At 40.7% G+C, this 12036-nt stretch overlaps 1 protein-coding gene across 1 annotated transcript in view; it reads right to left on the reverse strand.

Annotated features, from left to right (window-relative positions):
- The window catches only part of SLC18A1 (solute carrier family 18 member A1), a 40476-nt gene that overhangs the window by 15768 nt on the left and 12672 nt on the right, over nt 1-12036 (reverse strand). The window contains exons 3-9 of the mRNA XM_077151838.1: nt 9393-9621; nt 8084-8447; nt 7396-7454; nt 4623-4706; nt 3551-3643; nt 1441-1530; nt 1123-1166 (exon numbers count right to left, since the gene is read on the reverse strand). Coding sequence (XP_077007953.1) covers nt 1123-1166; nt 1441-1530; nt 3551-3643; nt 4623-4706; nt 7396-7454; nt 8084-8447; nt 9393-9516 — 858 coding nt within the window. The 5' untranslated portion in view covers nt 9517-9621. The remainder of the gene's footprint in view (nt 1-1122; nt 1167-1440; nt 1531-3550; nt 3644-4622; nt 4707-7395; nt 7455-8083; nt 8448-9392; nt 9622-12036) is intronic.

The following is a 12036-nucleotide window of genomic DNA, read 5'->3' on the forward strand; positions in this document are numbered from 1 at the left end:
CTAATGTTTGTCCTGGGAGAAGTACAGACAGATTGACTAATCCAGAAGGTTAGCATGGAGGCGATAACTCAGAAGTCTACTCAAGGTTTCTTTGTTCTGAACTATTCTGAATCAACCTGGACTGGTGTAGAAGTGAGCGCTTAAAGATTTGGAGTCTGCCAAATTGAAGTAATAGCTTAACCATCTAGCTCTAATTCCCCCCTCCCCTCAGTCCATACTCTCCATTCCAGCTAAACTAGGCTACTCCTCCTTCCTCCCATATTTCTCAGCAGTCTCTCAACTCAAGTGGACCATGGGGGGCTCCAATCAGTCTGGTGGATTGGCAACCTAACAGTGTCAATTTGTCATAGTTCCTAATTCTTCCAGATTCTCCTTTGCTGTACCTCAATTTTTTCATCAGTAGAGTAAGGTTAAAAACAGTACTTACCTCATGGAAATGATAGAAAGATTGAATAAGATAAAGCATAAACAGTACTAAGCAGAGCTCCTGGCACATGAAAAGCCCTTAAGAACCATTAGGTATTATTTTAATCACTTCTAAAATATTTTGATAGAGTGTAGAATGCAAAGTCAAGGTCTTAGATCAAACTTTCCCATGTTTTCTGAACTGTCTAATCTTTCCTCACAGTTTGATATGGATTGCCCAGAGACATCTTTGGCTTGGAGTCAGGCAAATACCAACTCTGATCAACTTATTAACTACAACAGGATAACAATGAGTTAGGGAAGCCCTAGGAGGAAGCCTTTCATTGAGGAAGAGTTTGCCTAGGTAGCTTCTACAAGCTTCTCTAACTCTGAAATAACTCAATGAATCCTCAGGTCCCAACGTTATTGTCTCCTCATTCTGAGTTGTATTAGACAGCCAGGCTTTGTGTGTGTGTGTTGTTCTATATACTGTCTTCTCCCATCTTTGCCCAACATCAAGCCAGATTTCCTCACAATCCCCAACACCACTCTAAAAATAACCCTATCTGGAAACCCAATGACAGTTCTCACTTTCCCTGATTCTACTCCTCTTCACCCTTCTTCTTATGGTTTGACACAGATAGATCTAGAGATGTCAGGGTCACTGTATTAGCCATTCCACAGTTCTCTTGGCAGTGGAGCTTGGTGTCTACTTACCTCAGGGGAGACTTTGGAAGGCTGTAAGAAGCAAAGCTGCAGTGCTGAGAAAGAAAGAGGGAGAGAGGCAGTCCCATTTGTCTTCTGATTATCCAGAGGTGCCAATAGCAGCCATACTGCAACCACCTTATAGTATATAGATATACCACACTACATACAGATTTAACTCCCTGAGTTTATTCCTTCTTTCCTGGGACAGGGCAGTCCTTGATGCACCAAAACTCATGCGCGCCATCTATTTTTAGTAAAGACTGACACCACAGCATAATGCATTCCCAACCTGACCTGGGCTGTCACCTGCCTCTGATGGTAACATACCTCCATCCAGTAATGCCAAGAAGGCCAAGATGAGGAAGGGAGCAGGCTTCCCAACAAACTCATACATCACACTTCCAAAGGGAGCTCCCACTGGAAAAGAAGAGCAGAAACAAATTCCAGAGATGAGGTTCAACTCCTAGTGAGGGTGCATTTGTTCACATTTACCCAGTCATTGTTAATTGAGGGCCTACTAGAGACTAAGCCCCAAGTGAGGTTTCAAGTATTCAGAGAAGGAGAAGACAAGGAGCTCACTTTCTGTCACCTTCTAGTGGAAGAAATGGGTCTGTGTCAACAGGAGGGAAGGGAGGGATACAGAAATGATTACAACATTAAGTGAAAAGTGCAACAGCAAAAGACGACATGTACCAAGGACTGTGTAAGCCTAGTGTAGTGAGTCAGAAAACTAAGGTAGCCAGAAGAAAATTTCTCAAATGGGTAGCACCTGGTAAGAAAAGCATGTGGAAGGAACACAGAAGTTTCAGAAAAGAGAGTGTAGTTGGAAAATAAAGAAAAGAAGGTCAGTGTGGCTAGAATATAATATAAATATAAGTGAGTATTTGGGATGGGAAGAATAGCTATGGGGATAAACAAAATGTGGCATGTCCATTCAATGGAATACTATTCAGCTGTAAAAAGGAATGACATTCTGATACCTGTCACCAGATGGATGAACCTTGAAGTCATCATGCTGAGTGAAATAAGCCAGACACAGAAGGATGGATACCTAAGATCTCACTGATATGAAGTAATTAGAACAAATTCATAAAAAACTAGAATACAGGTTACCAGGAGTTGGGCAGATGTAGGGAATGGGGAGTTAATGCTAAATAGGAACAGAGTTTCTGTTTGGGGTGATGGAAAGGTTTTGTTTTTGGATGGTGGTGATGGTAGTGCAACATTGTGAGTGTAATTAACACCTCTGAATTCTATATCTGATGTGGTTAGAAGAGGAAAATTTAGGTTATACATATGTTACTAGAATAAAAGTTTTTGAGACACAAAACCATAGTACTATACAACCCTTAATGTAAACTATGAACTATAATTAATAGTGTAATTATAATACTACCGTTTCCTCAGTTGTAACAAAAGTACCACACTAACGCAATACATTTATAATGGGAAAACTGGGGGCCAGTGGGGGATTATATAGAAGCTCTGTGTTTTCTCCATGAATTTTCTATAAACCTACAACTTCTCGTGAAAAATAAGTAATAATAATGATAAAACGAATAGAAGTGGAAAAGTTGGGGCTAAATAGCAAAAGGTCCCATATACACAGAAAAAAAGAGTCTACTCCACCCTGTGGGCTAAGGAGAGGCACCAGGGGTTTTCAGTAGGGAAGAGCACCATGAACCCCAGGCTTGGGGAAATTCTTCTCGTGGCACTAGGGAGGAAGCAGGGAGATCATCCAAGAGGCTGGTGTCATATTTGGACGGAGATGTGACAAGAACCTGACCTTAAAGAAGTGGCTGTAGGAGATACACGGATATACGGGTTTTTCATCTGGGAACAAGGGCTGATGAAGTTTTCGCTTGGGTGTTTGGAGAGATGGATAGTAACAATGAGGAGGGTTTCTGTCCCTCCTCCTCACCTGTGGGGGTGGAGTGGGGTGGGCCAGGTAAGAGACATTTGGGGAGACCTTGCTGTGCCACCCTGGATGAGCTAATTAACTTTTATTACCCTCACCTCTAAAATGGGGACGATCAATCCTCCTTCCTAGGGTTGTGGTGAGATTAAAGCTGCTCACGTCCATTATGTGTTTAGCTCAGAATCTGGCCAAGACTAAGCTCTCACGTTCAAACCATTGGCAGTGTAGGGAAGCCGAGGCAAGACAGGCCATGGCCACTGATGTGGGGAAGTTCATACCCTTGAACAGGCTAGGTCTCAGACCTTACTCAGACCCTATAAGCTAGTCAACTTCTTAAGAAAGAGATTTTCCCTTTCCTGAGTGTTTGGGAAGGTCTCCATTCAAATTACGATTAGGGCATGGAGAGAAGGAAAATATTTGTCTTACATGACCTTGGAGATATCTGCTTTCTGGAGCCATCTTTGGGGGGACTGCAGTCTCCCACCCTCCTGAACCTAGATCCTTATAGGTGCCACTTACCCAGCACTCCCAAGGCCAGGCCCCCCAGGGCAATTCCCATGACCCGCCCTCTCTCGTGGTCATCAGTGTAGACACTGGCCAGCATTCCAAGACCTGCAGAGAGAGTCACAGATGGAGAGAGACTATGGGAGCTTCCCGTCTGCCCCTCACATGGAGTCCCAATTTGTCCTATTGTACCTTCTGGGGTAATCTTAGCTAGCATCTCGGTTTGAGGGGCTGCACAAAACTTTTCCCATAGTATTTTACATATACTACTTCCAAATGCTCCCCCAAACTCCCGTATTGCTGACTTCTTTGGTTCAAAATATCGAAGGACTCGATGGAAGCACACAGGCGTCTGGAGAGGTAACACAGAACACCTTTGTCCAAATATACTATGTTTCATATCATTTTATTATTTCCCTACCACATTTCCCTGTGTGGATGTGCTATGGGGCAGGTAAGAGTAAGAAAACCTATGACCACAGAGTGATGTTCTGTGCAGTGGGGGTGCCCAAAGAACAGAGTGAAAGTATTGACCACCTGAAAGAGAACATAGGTTGGACAATGCAAGGTAACTGTGACCTGGTGGAAGACGGAAGATCTGCTACCTACCAGCCATACGATTTTAGGCAAGTCACTTAAAGTCCATATACTTGTGTAAAATGGCATGAAATATCTACTTCATGGGATTAAATGAAATAACATAGTAGGAATACTTTGCAAACTGTAATGGTGATACTAGTAGTATTAGCAACACCATTCCTTTAAATATTAAGGGGGCACAGAGAAAAAACCCTAGAGTGGCAGAGAATAAAACCTTGGCCTACTACGCTATTTTAACCCAGGCTTGCTCTGACCTGACCTAGCCACATCTGAAGATTATCTGAGGAATTATGCCAGGCTTAGGGACTTCCAGTCCCTGCCAAAAACTCCACAGTTAATTAGTTTCTGAATCACAATTCTACCTACCAGGATGAGATTTTTCCTTTACTTCCTCATGTAAATCTTATAGGGTCTGAAGGTAGTTTGGGTAAGAGGCACGTGTGTGTGTGTGTGTTTGTGTGTGTGTGTGCATGTGTTGAAGAGTTACCTGCAACAGATGAAAATGAAGATCCAATGCCTTGAAAGGTTCGGGCCAAAAAGAGCAGAGTATAAGTGCCAGAAAAAGCAAACACTGGGCAGAGAGAATAATGAGAATGCTCAAGTTAGCTGATTTAGCTTACATCTTCCAGCCCATGATATTACAAATAACAGTCCTTATTGCATATGTTTTAATGTGGATGATCACTTCTTTTGGGAGCTGTCTTTCTAATCTCCCACCCCTCAATCAGGATTGCTTTATAATTAGCATGAAGATTGAGAAACCATAGAAGCAGAAACCATGTCACAACACAGTGTTGAAGGCTAGGTTTCCGTAGGTTTTCCTGAGAGCCCAACATCCTATCCACTGGAATCAAGAATGTCCATGAAGATCAGTGCCCTGGGCTGGGAACTGGCCTTTAGATCCTATTCCTGGATCCTGCACTTGCAACATGTACCCAGATGGGTCCCTTTTGGGTCATTCGGAGTATGGCAATAACAAGCAGTGTGCCCTTCAAGGACCCTAGGCATGGCCCAGAAAATATCTTGTCATCCAGTTAGATCTTTCTCTTTACCTTGTATTGGACGATATTTTAGCTAAATCAAATCAGTGAGCATTTACTAAGTAACTATTGAAAGTGCAGCTGTGTTAGACTGTTTCGGACATATAAACTAAAGAAAACATCCAGTCCATGCCCTTGGAGAGGTTTGGTCTTTTGACACTAAGGCAGGTGAAAGTGAGAACAAGCAGGAATATGAGAACAAACAGGAATACATCATCAAGCACTAAATGACAGAGCGTTGGCGGTAAGGGCTTCAGTCTGGACAGGCCTCACCTCCAATTTCAGAACAATGCATCCTAAAGAGGGAAGACTCACTGCTGCAGTGTTTGAATTAAGAGGGTTTTAATTCCTTTGCCCATTCATTATAGACATCTTCTGGTCGTGCATATAATTGTGTCCCATCACTTTCCAGCATGATCACACGGAACTACTCATTGTCTCCCAAACATGCACATTCTTTGTCTGGTCTTGTCTAGCCTCTAATGCCCCCTCTCAGGTGCTGGGGTTTTCAGTTCATTGAGGGTGAACTATCCCTATGTCCTTTGAGAATAGTGGTTTGCCTAGAACTTTCCTGGTTTTAAACTGAAAATCTCCCATCCTGGGAAGTCCCTCAGTCCTGGGCAAACCCGGAGAGTTGGTCACCCTATTTAGGAAGCGCAACACAATTTCTTTCACATTCCTCCCTTAATGGGGACCATCTTTTAATTCCTAATTGCACTAAGCGTGCTTCCCAGTTAGGGGGTGTTAGAATAATAATGGACATCGGCAACCTCTTGTTAGTATTTTTCAAACCCTAAATGGAAACTCTACATGCCACATAGAGGAATCTAACCTCTGCATTTATTTGCTTTTGGCTAGAATTTGGCCAACACAGTATAGCAATACTGGAAACAATGATTCTTATTTAATAATACAGTCTGATAGCAAGAAAAGCTTTCAAAACATGAGCTCTTATCATTGAATCAGGAATAATAGGCAAGAAACTTGTGCTAAAGAATTTCGTGCCCAATAGCACAATGCCCGCATTATCTTATTTTCCAGGATGTTGGATATGTCTCTGTGGGTGAGCACTGGAAACTCCTAGAGCTCTGAAACCATGTCTTGTGATTCTTTATATCCCCTCAGTGACCACTGCTATCTAGGCATAATATATGTGCTCCATAAAGTTTTGTGGGATAGATGACAAATCTCATTTGACAATATAGGGCATCTTAATATTTTTAAAATTTACTGCTTAGCATAAGCAGAGCTTCAAGAGATGAACGTTTATAACTTGAATTTCCTCATTTACTTTGATTCAACTACAATTTTCACAAATAAGCTGCTGTTCTCAGATAGCAGAACTTAACATCTTGAGCTCCTGCACTTTGCAGCCTGGGATGGAAGAACACTCAAGGAGGAAAAAGAGTAGAAAAAGCAAATAAATATTAGAAGGATAATAAGATAAATGAGGGAGAAAGAAGCATATTGTTGGAGAGCAGAGAATAGACAGAGCATCAGATCAAAGTCATCAGTGAGTCCATAGGCAGCTTTCCCCTGTATAAACACCCAAACCAGCCCCCTTCATTCCTTCTTATTTTGCTTCCCAGCATCAATTCCTGAACTTGTTTTTCTGACTTACTATTTATACTCCATCTCCATTTTATCAGGAAGATTTAGCAGAATCTGGATATGCTAGTTGTCTTTCCCTTTCTTGTTTCTTCAGGAAATTTACTTTCCTAAACTATACCTTTTAATGTTCTTAACTTGAAGGCAGTAGGTTTTTGGAGCTTTCCAGTTGCTTTTGCCCATTTAGGTTATTGGTTACTCGCTATCTATGCATAGCTAAATTATATGACCCCTTCCCAAAGATGACAGGTTTTTATTAAACTCATTCAAGGGATTATTGATAGATACACACACACACACACACACACACACACACACACACACACACTCATTAAAAGCAACTGTTGCCATTTTTGCCAGCTGAGGAGAAGGATTTGTTCTTCCATAACAAACAGAAAAATTCCAGCTTGGCACAGTTGCCAAACTTAAAAGATTCACTACTTCTCTTCCTCCCACCCCACCACCAAAGCAAAACATTTAAATCAGTGTCACTGGCCGCTTACCCAGATATCTAGTTACCCTCTGGCCTAACCTGACACTGCCCTCGTCATTATAGTGCAGATGATAAAATCAAAGATAATCGGTGGAGAGAAGAGGAAGAAAATTACTTACTAATTGTGGAGAGAAACATGATAACAAAGCCAGCAAACATGGGAATATGATATCCAATCCTAAAAGGGAGTTTGAAAAAAAAAAGATACAATTCCAATAGACATCAGTGTACTTGGGCTATATTTTAAATGTAAATTAGAACAAAAATGTAGTTATTTGAGTGTATGCCAAAACATGTTTCTAATGCAGGAGTGGAGATAGGACATGACATCAATAAGTACAAACAAATAAACAAATGTACATGTTTATACACAGACCCAGGCCAAAATCCTCTTTTCCAGAAGGGACAGCCTAGTCAGAGTGAATATCCCTTTAGAACATCAAGGTAATTCCAAACACGACTTCTAGAAGACCAGTGCTCTAGATTGCAATAGGAATGTCCCATTCCCACATTCATCCATGTTCCAGAGTACTGACATAATATCAACAATTCACTGCTGTTCACTGATTTTCTTCTTGGTACTTAATATTCATTATATCGTTAAGAAAATCAGAAGCCTATAGCATTTCATCAATATCATGTTATTAATCATTGGGGTTGCCAACTTTCCAAGCAGCCACTTCCCTGGGATCTAGACAAGTCAATGCTCCTCCTTTTTCCCTTCTAGCCACCTTTATGATATCTCAGCCCTTCCTCCTGTTCCTGAGCCCCTGAGTTGCCTGTTGGGCACTGCTCTTATTGATTTACCTGTTGGTGAGAGGCCCCACAAATGGGTTTACCAGAAGTTGCATCAGAGCCTTTGAAGCAAACAGAACTCCAACCCGTATGTTCTCTTCCTCCAAGAACTCTGTGCCTTGCAAGCAGTTGTTTTTATGTGCTGAGATGGCTTCAATGGCCAGAGGCGGGGAGGTACTGGAAGTGCCATTCATCCATGCTCTGCCCCTGGGTACACTTTCTTCAACAGCCATGGTGTGGTTGTCAAAGAAAGAGAAGATAGTGGAAAAAGCAGGAGAGATGAGGGCATGTGGGGAAGCCTTGGACTGGCCCAGGTGCAGAGAAGTGTTGACTTCTTTAAACTCTGTGGCATATAGGAAGGTGGGCACAATAGGCACTGAAAATCAAAGAAGAAAAGCAATGAGGGCTCAGGGAAGAGAGTTGCAAGGTCATTATCATAAGGTTCAGCTCTACGCCCAAGGAAAGGTCTAAGCGATGTGATTTGAAGCCCACCAATGACTGCCTGCCCAAATTATCCTAAACTCCAACCATTATATTGGATTAACAACTTGTCTCAGGGAGACTCTTATTTAACAGCATATGTCTTACCCAGGAGGGATGACATGGAGGTACATATTAGCATAACTAAATATATCGACATAACTTAATATAAATGTTAATAGACTCTCAAATCTGTTCTATAACTAATTATTGCAATGTACTTTGAAATTTATTGCTTTTTTCTATATAATTTTTTCTATAAAAAAGAAAAAAGAGAGAGAAAGAGAAATATAACAAAGAAGATAGGATTTAACAAATAAGTATGACTACTGAATCATTATATTGATATTTCTTTGGGTCCCAGTGTCTTGGAGCAGCTAGAAGGAAAAATGAAAGTTCTTGGAACTGTAACCCATACCAAACTTTAAAATCTGTTCTATAACTACTTGTCAAAATGTGCTTGGAAATTTATGCTTTTTGTATATATGTTACATTTCACAACTTAAAAAAAAGCATTAAATGAAAATAAAATTGTAATGGAATCTCAATTAGAAAAAAGTGGGACTCTGGGGGAATGAAACACAGAAAGGTAGATTTTGAAAGGTAGGTTTCTTGTCTTTTCTTGATGCTTTCTGAACTGCCTTCATTTTGAATCTCTAGGATCTTTTAGCAATGGTTGGCAAACTTCAGAAGCCCTTACCAGCAACCTCTGTGTGAATTTGAACATAAAAAGAAAAATTCTCAAGTCCATTCACTGTTGAATTCTAAGCAGTGTGTGTGCTGCCTCTTGCGCCCACAGCAGATGAACCCTCCACGCCGAGCCCCGGCCCCGCAAACATACCCACCACGGTAAGCAGCATGTTGTCCAACAGCAGAGCCACAAATACCACCAGCAGCACCAGCTGCCGGGACTCCCTGCCCGTCTTCAGCAGCCACTGAGAAGCATCCAGAACCACCCGGAGCATGGTGAACCCTGGGCTGGGGGCGTCTTGTCCTCCAAGTTCAAGGGAGAGGGTAGTTCTGCTGAAGCCACAGTCCGTCTGCAGTCCTCACAGGAGAGGGGAGAAAGCCTACCACAAACAAGTCAAACCAGCTATCAAAATGAAAAGTACAAAGGGCTGCAAGTAATAAGATGGTATTAGCACATTTTTCCATGCCTATGTCTCTTCTATGTTCACTTCTTATACATTGCAACAGTTCTACCTGATTCCCAGAATTCTTTCCAGATAAACATTATGTGTCCACTACTTTTACCTGGGGTTGTACTTAGTAAAGAGTGAAGAAGGACTCTACAGATCATCTTGCTATGTTCCTCAAACTTCAGACATTTGCCTATGATTTTGATGGTTAATGCCATATCTAAGTGTTCTAGTTTGCTAGCTGCCAGGATGCAATATACCAGAATCAGAATGGCTTTTAAAAAGGAGAATTTAATAAGTTGCTAGTTTACAGTTCTAAGGCTGAGAAAATGTTCCAATTAAAACAAGTCTATAGAAATGTCCAATCTAAGGCATCCAGGTAAAGATACCTTGGTTCAAGAAGGCCAATGAAGTACAGGATTTCTCTCTCAAGTGAGAAGGCACATGGCAAACACAGTCAGGGTTCCTCTCTCAGCTGGAAGGGCACATGGTGAACATGACATCATCTGCTAACTTTCCTGGCTTCCTGTTTCATGAAGCTCCCCAGGAGGCATTTTTCTTCTTCATCTCCAAAAGTCGCTGGCTGGTGGACTCTCTGCTTCATGGTGCTTCAGTATTCTCTGCTCTCACTCTGAATCTCTCATTCTCCGAAATATTTCCTCTTTTATAGGACTCCAATAAACCAATCAAGACCCACCCAAATGGGTGGAGACATGTCGTCCCCTAATCCAGTTTAACAACCACTCTTGACTAAATCACATCATCCAGGGAGATGATCTGATTACAGTTTCAAACATACAGTATTGAATAGAGATTATTCTACCTTTACAAAATGATATTTTGATTAAAACATGGCTTTTCTAGGGGGCATACTTCCTTTCAAACCAGCACACTGAGAAACACCAGCGCTATTATTTAGTTCATCTTCTCCTTTAAATCCACTTATTTTTTTTTGTATGTATGGCAGGGGGTCACATTTCATCCTTTTTCTATGTGAGTATCCCCTTATTGCAGTACCATTTTGTTGAATTTTTGTTTGTTTGGGTTTTGTTTGTGTGCTTGCTTGCTTGTTTGTTTGGGAAGTGCATATAGGCCAGGAATCAAACCCAGGTCTCCCACATGGCAGGGGAGAATTCTACCACTGAATTACCCTTGCATCCCCTGAAATGATTTTTAAAATGTAACTGTCTGCACTGTAGAAAAAAATGTTTAGTCTATATACCGTCTCAAAATATCTCTTGTGCCACAAGTGCCTCTCATGTCATAGATTAAGAAACACTGACCTAGATCAAGTCTTCCGTCTCACAGATGAAATATCAGACTCAGGGATTTAGGAGAAGGTTGGATACAGTTAGTGTCCAACTGGGACTAAAGTTCAAGCTTTCTAACTCAAAAGATCATGCTCCACCATCTTGCTTGTTCCTCTTCTTTTATTTAAACTATGGCCCCCTGCTCAGAAAGATGAGTTACCCTGTATAAGTAAAATACTGACTTTTATGATTACCTTTCTATTTGGGATTTCATTAGTCAGCATTAAATTCCAGTAATTTGTTAGATTTCAGGTAATAGCAGTTTCCGGGAAGAATTTCATTTTCCTTAATGAAGTTTCTGTTGAGGTATCAATACCAATCATTTATTGTACCTTGTTTTTGTGGGGTTTTTTGGGGGGGAGGTGGCGGCAGTGGTGTTGCATGGGTCAGAAATTGAAACCAGTCTCCTGATGGCAGGTAAGCATTCTATCACTGAACCACCCACATATCCCTCATCTATACCAATCATTTAACAAATTGCTGCTATGAGATATACTGTATTCCCTTTGGTTTAGTAACTCTACTTCTAGGAATCTATCCTAATGAAATGATCAGAGATGCAAAGATTTATGTACAAAATTAGTAATTGCTGAATGATTTGTATTAGTGAAAAAGTGGAACTCACCTAAATATCTAGCAATAAGGGATTGATTAAATAAATTATGGTGCAATTAAATGATGAATTAATTAGCCCTTAAAAATCATGGTTTCAATTTTTGTGATGTAGAAAGTACTCATAAGATAATGTGAAGTAAAAGAAGATATTAAACTATATTTGTAGCTTGAACTCAATTATGTAAACTTAAATACGTATGTGCACATTTTTAAAAGACAAGAAAGATACATACCAAAATGTTAGCTATTTATAATCAATGATTTAAATTATCTTCTTTTCCCTTTTCTTTAATTTCAAATATTCTACAATTAGCTACCTTTATAATCCAAGAAATAAATACTTTTAAATAATTATCATTGGCATTCAATAGTCATCTCAACTGATTGAAGTCTTCTGAGCACTGAGTTACTCAGTTCTAAG

Source organism: Tamandua tetradactyla, chromosome 3 (genome assembly GCF_023851605.1).
Source record: "Tamandua tetradactyla isolate mTamTet1 chromosome 3, mTamTet1.pri, whole genome shotgun sequence".
Taxonomy (NCBI): domain Eukaryota; kingdom Metazoa; phylum Chordata; class Mammalia; order Pilosa; family Myrmecophagidae; genus Tamandua; species Tamandua tetradactyla.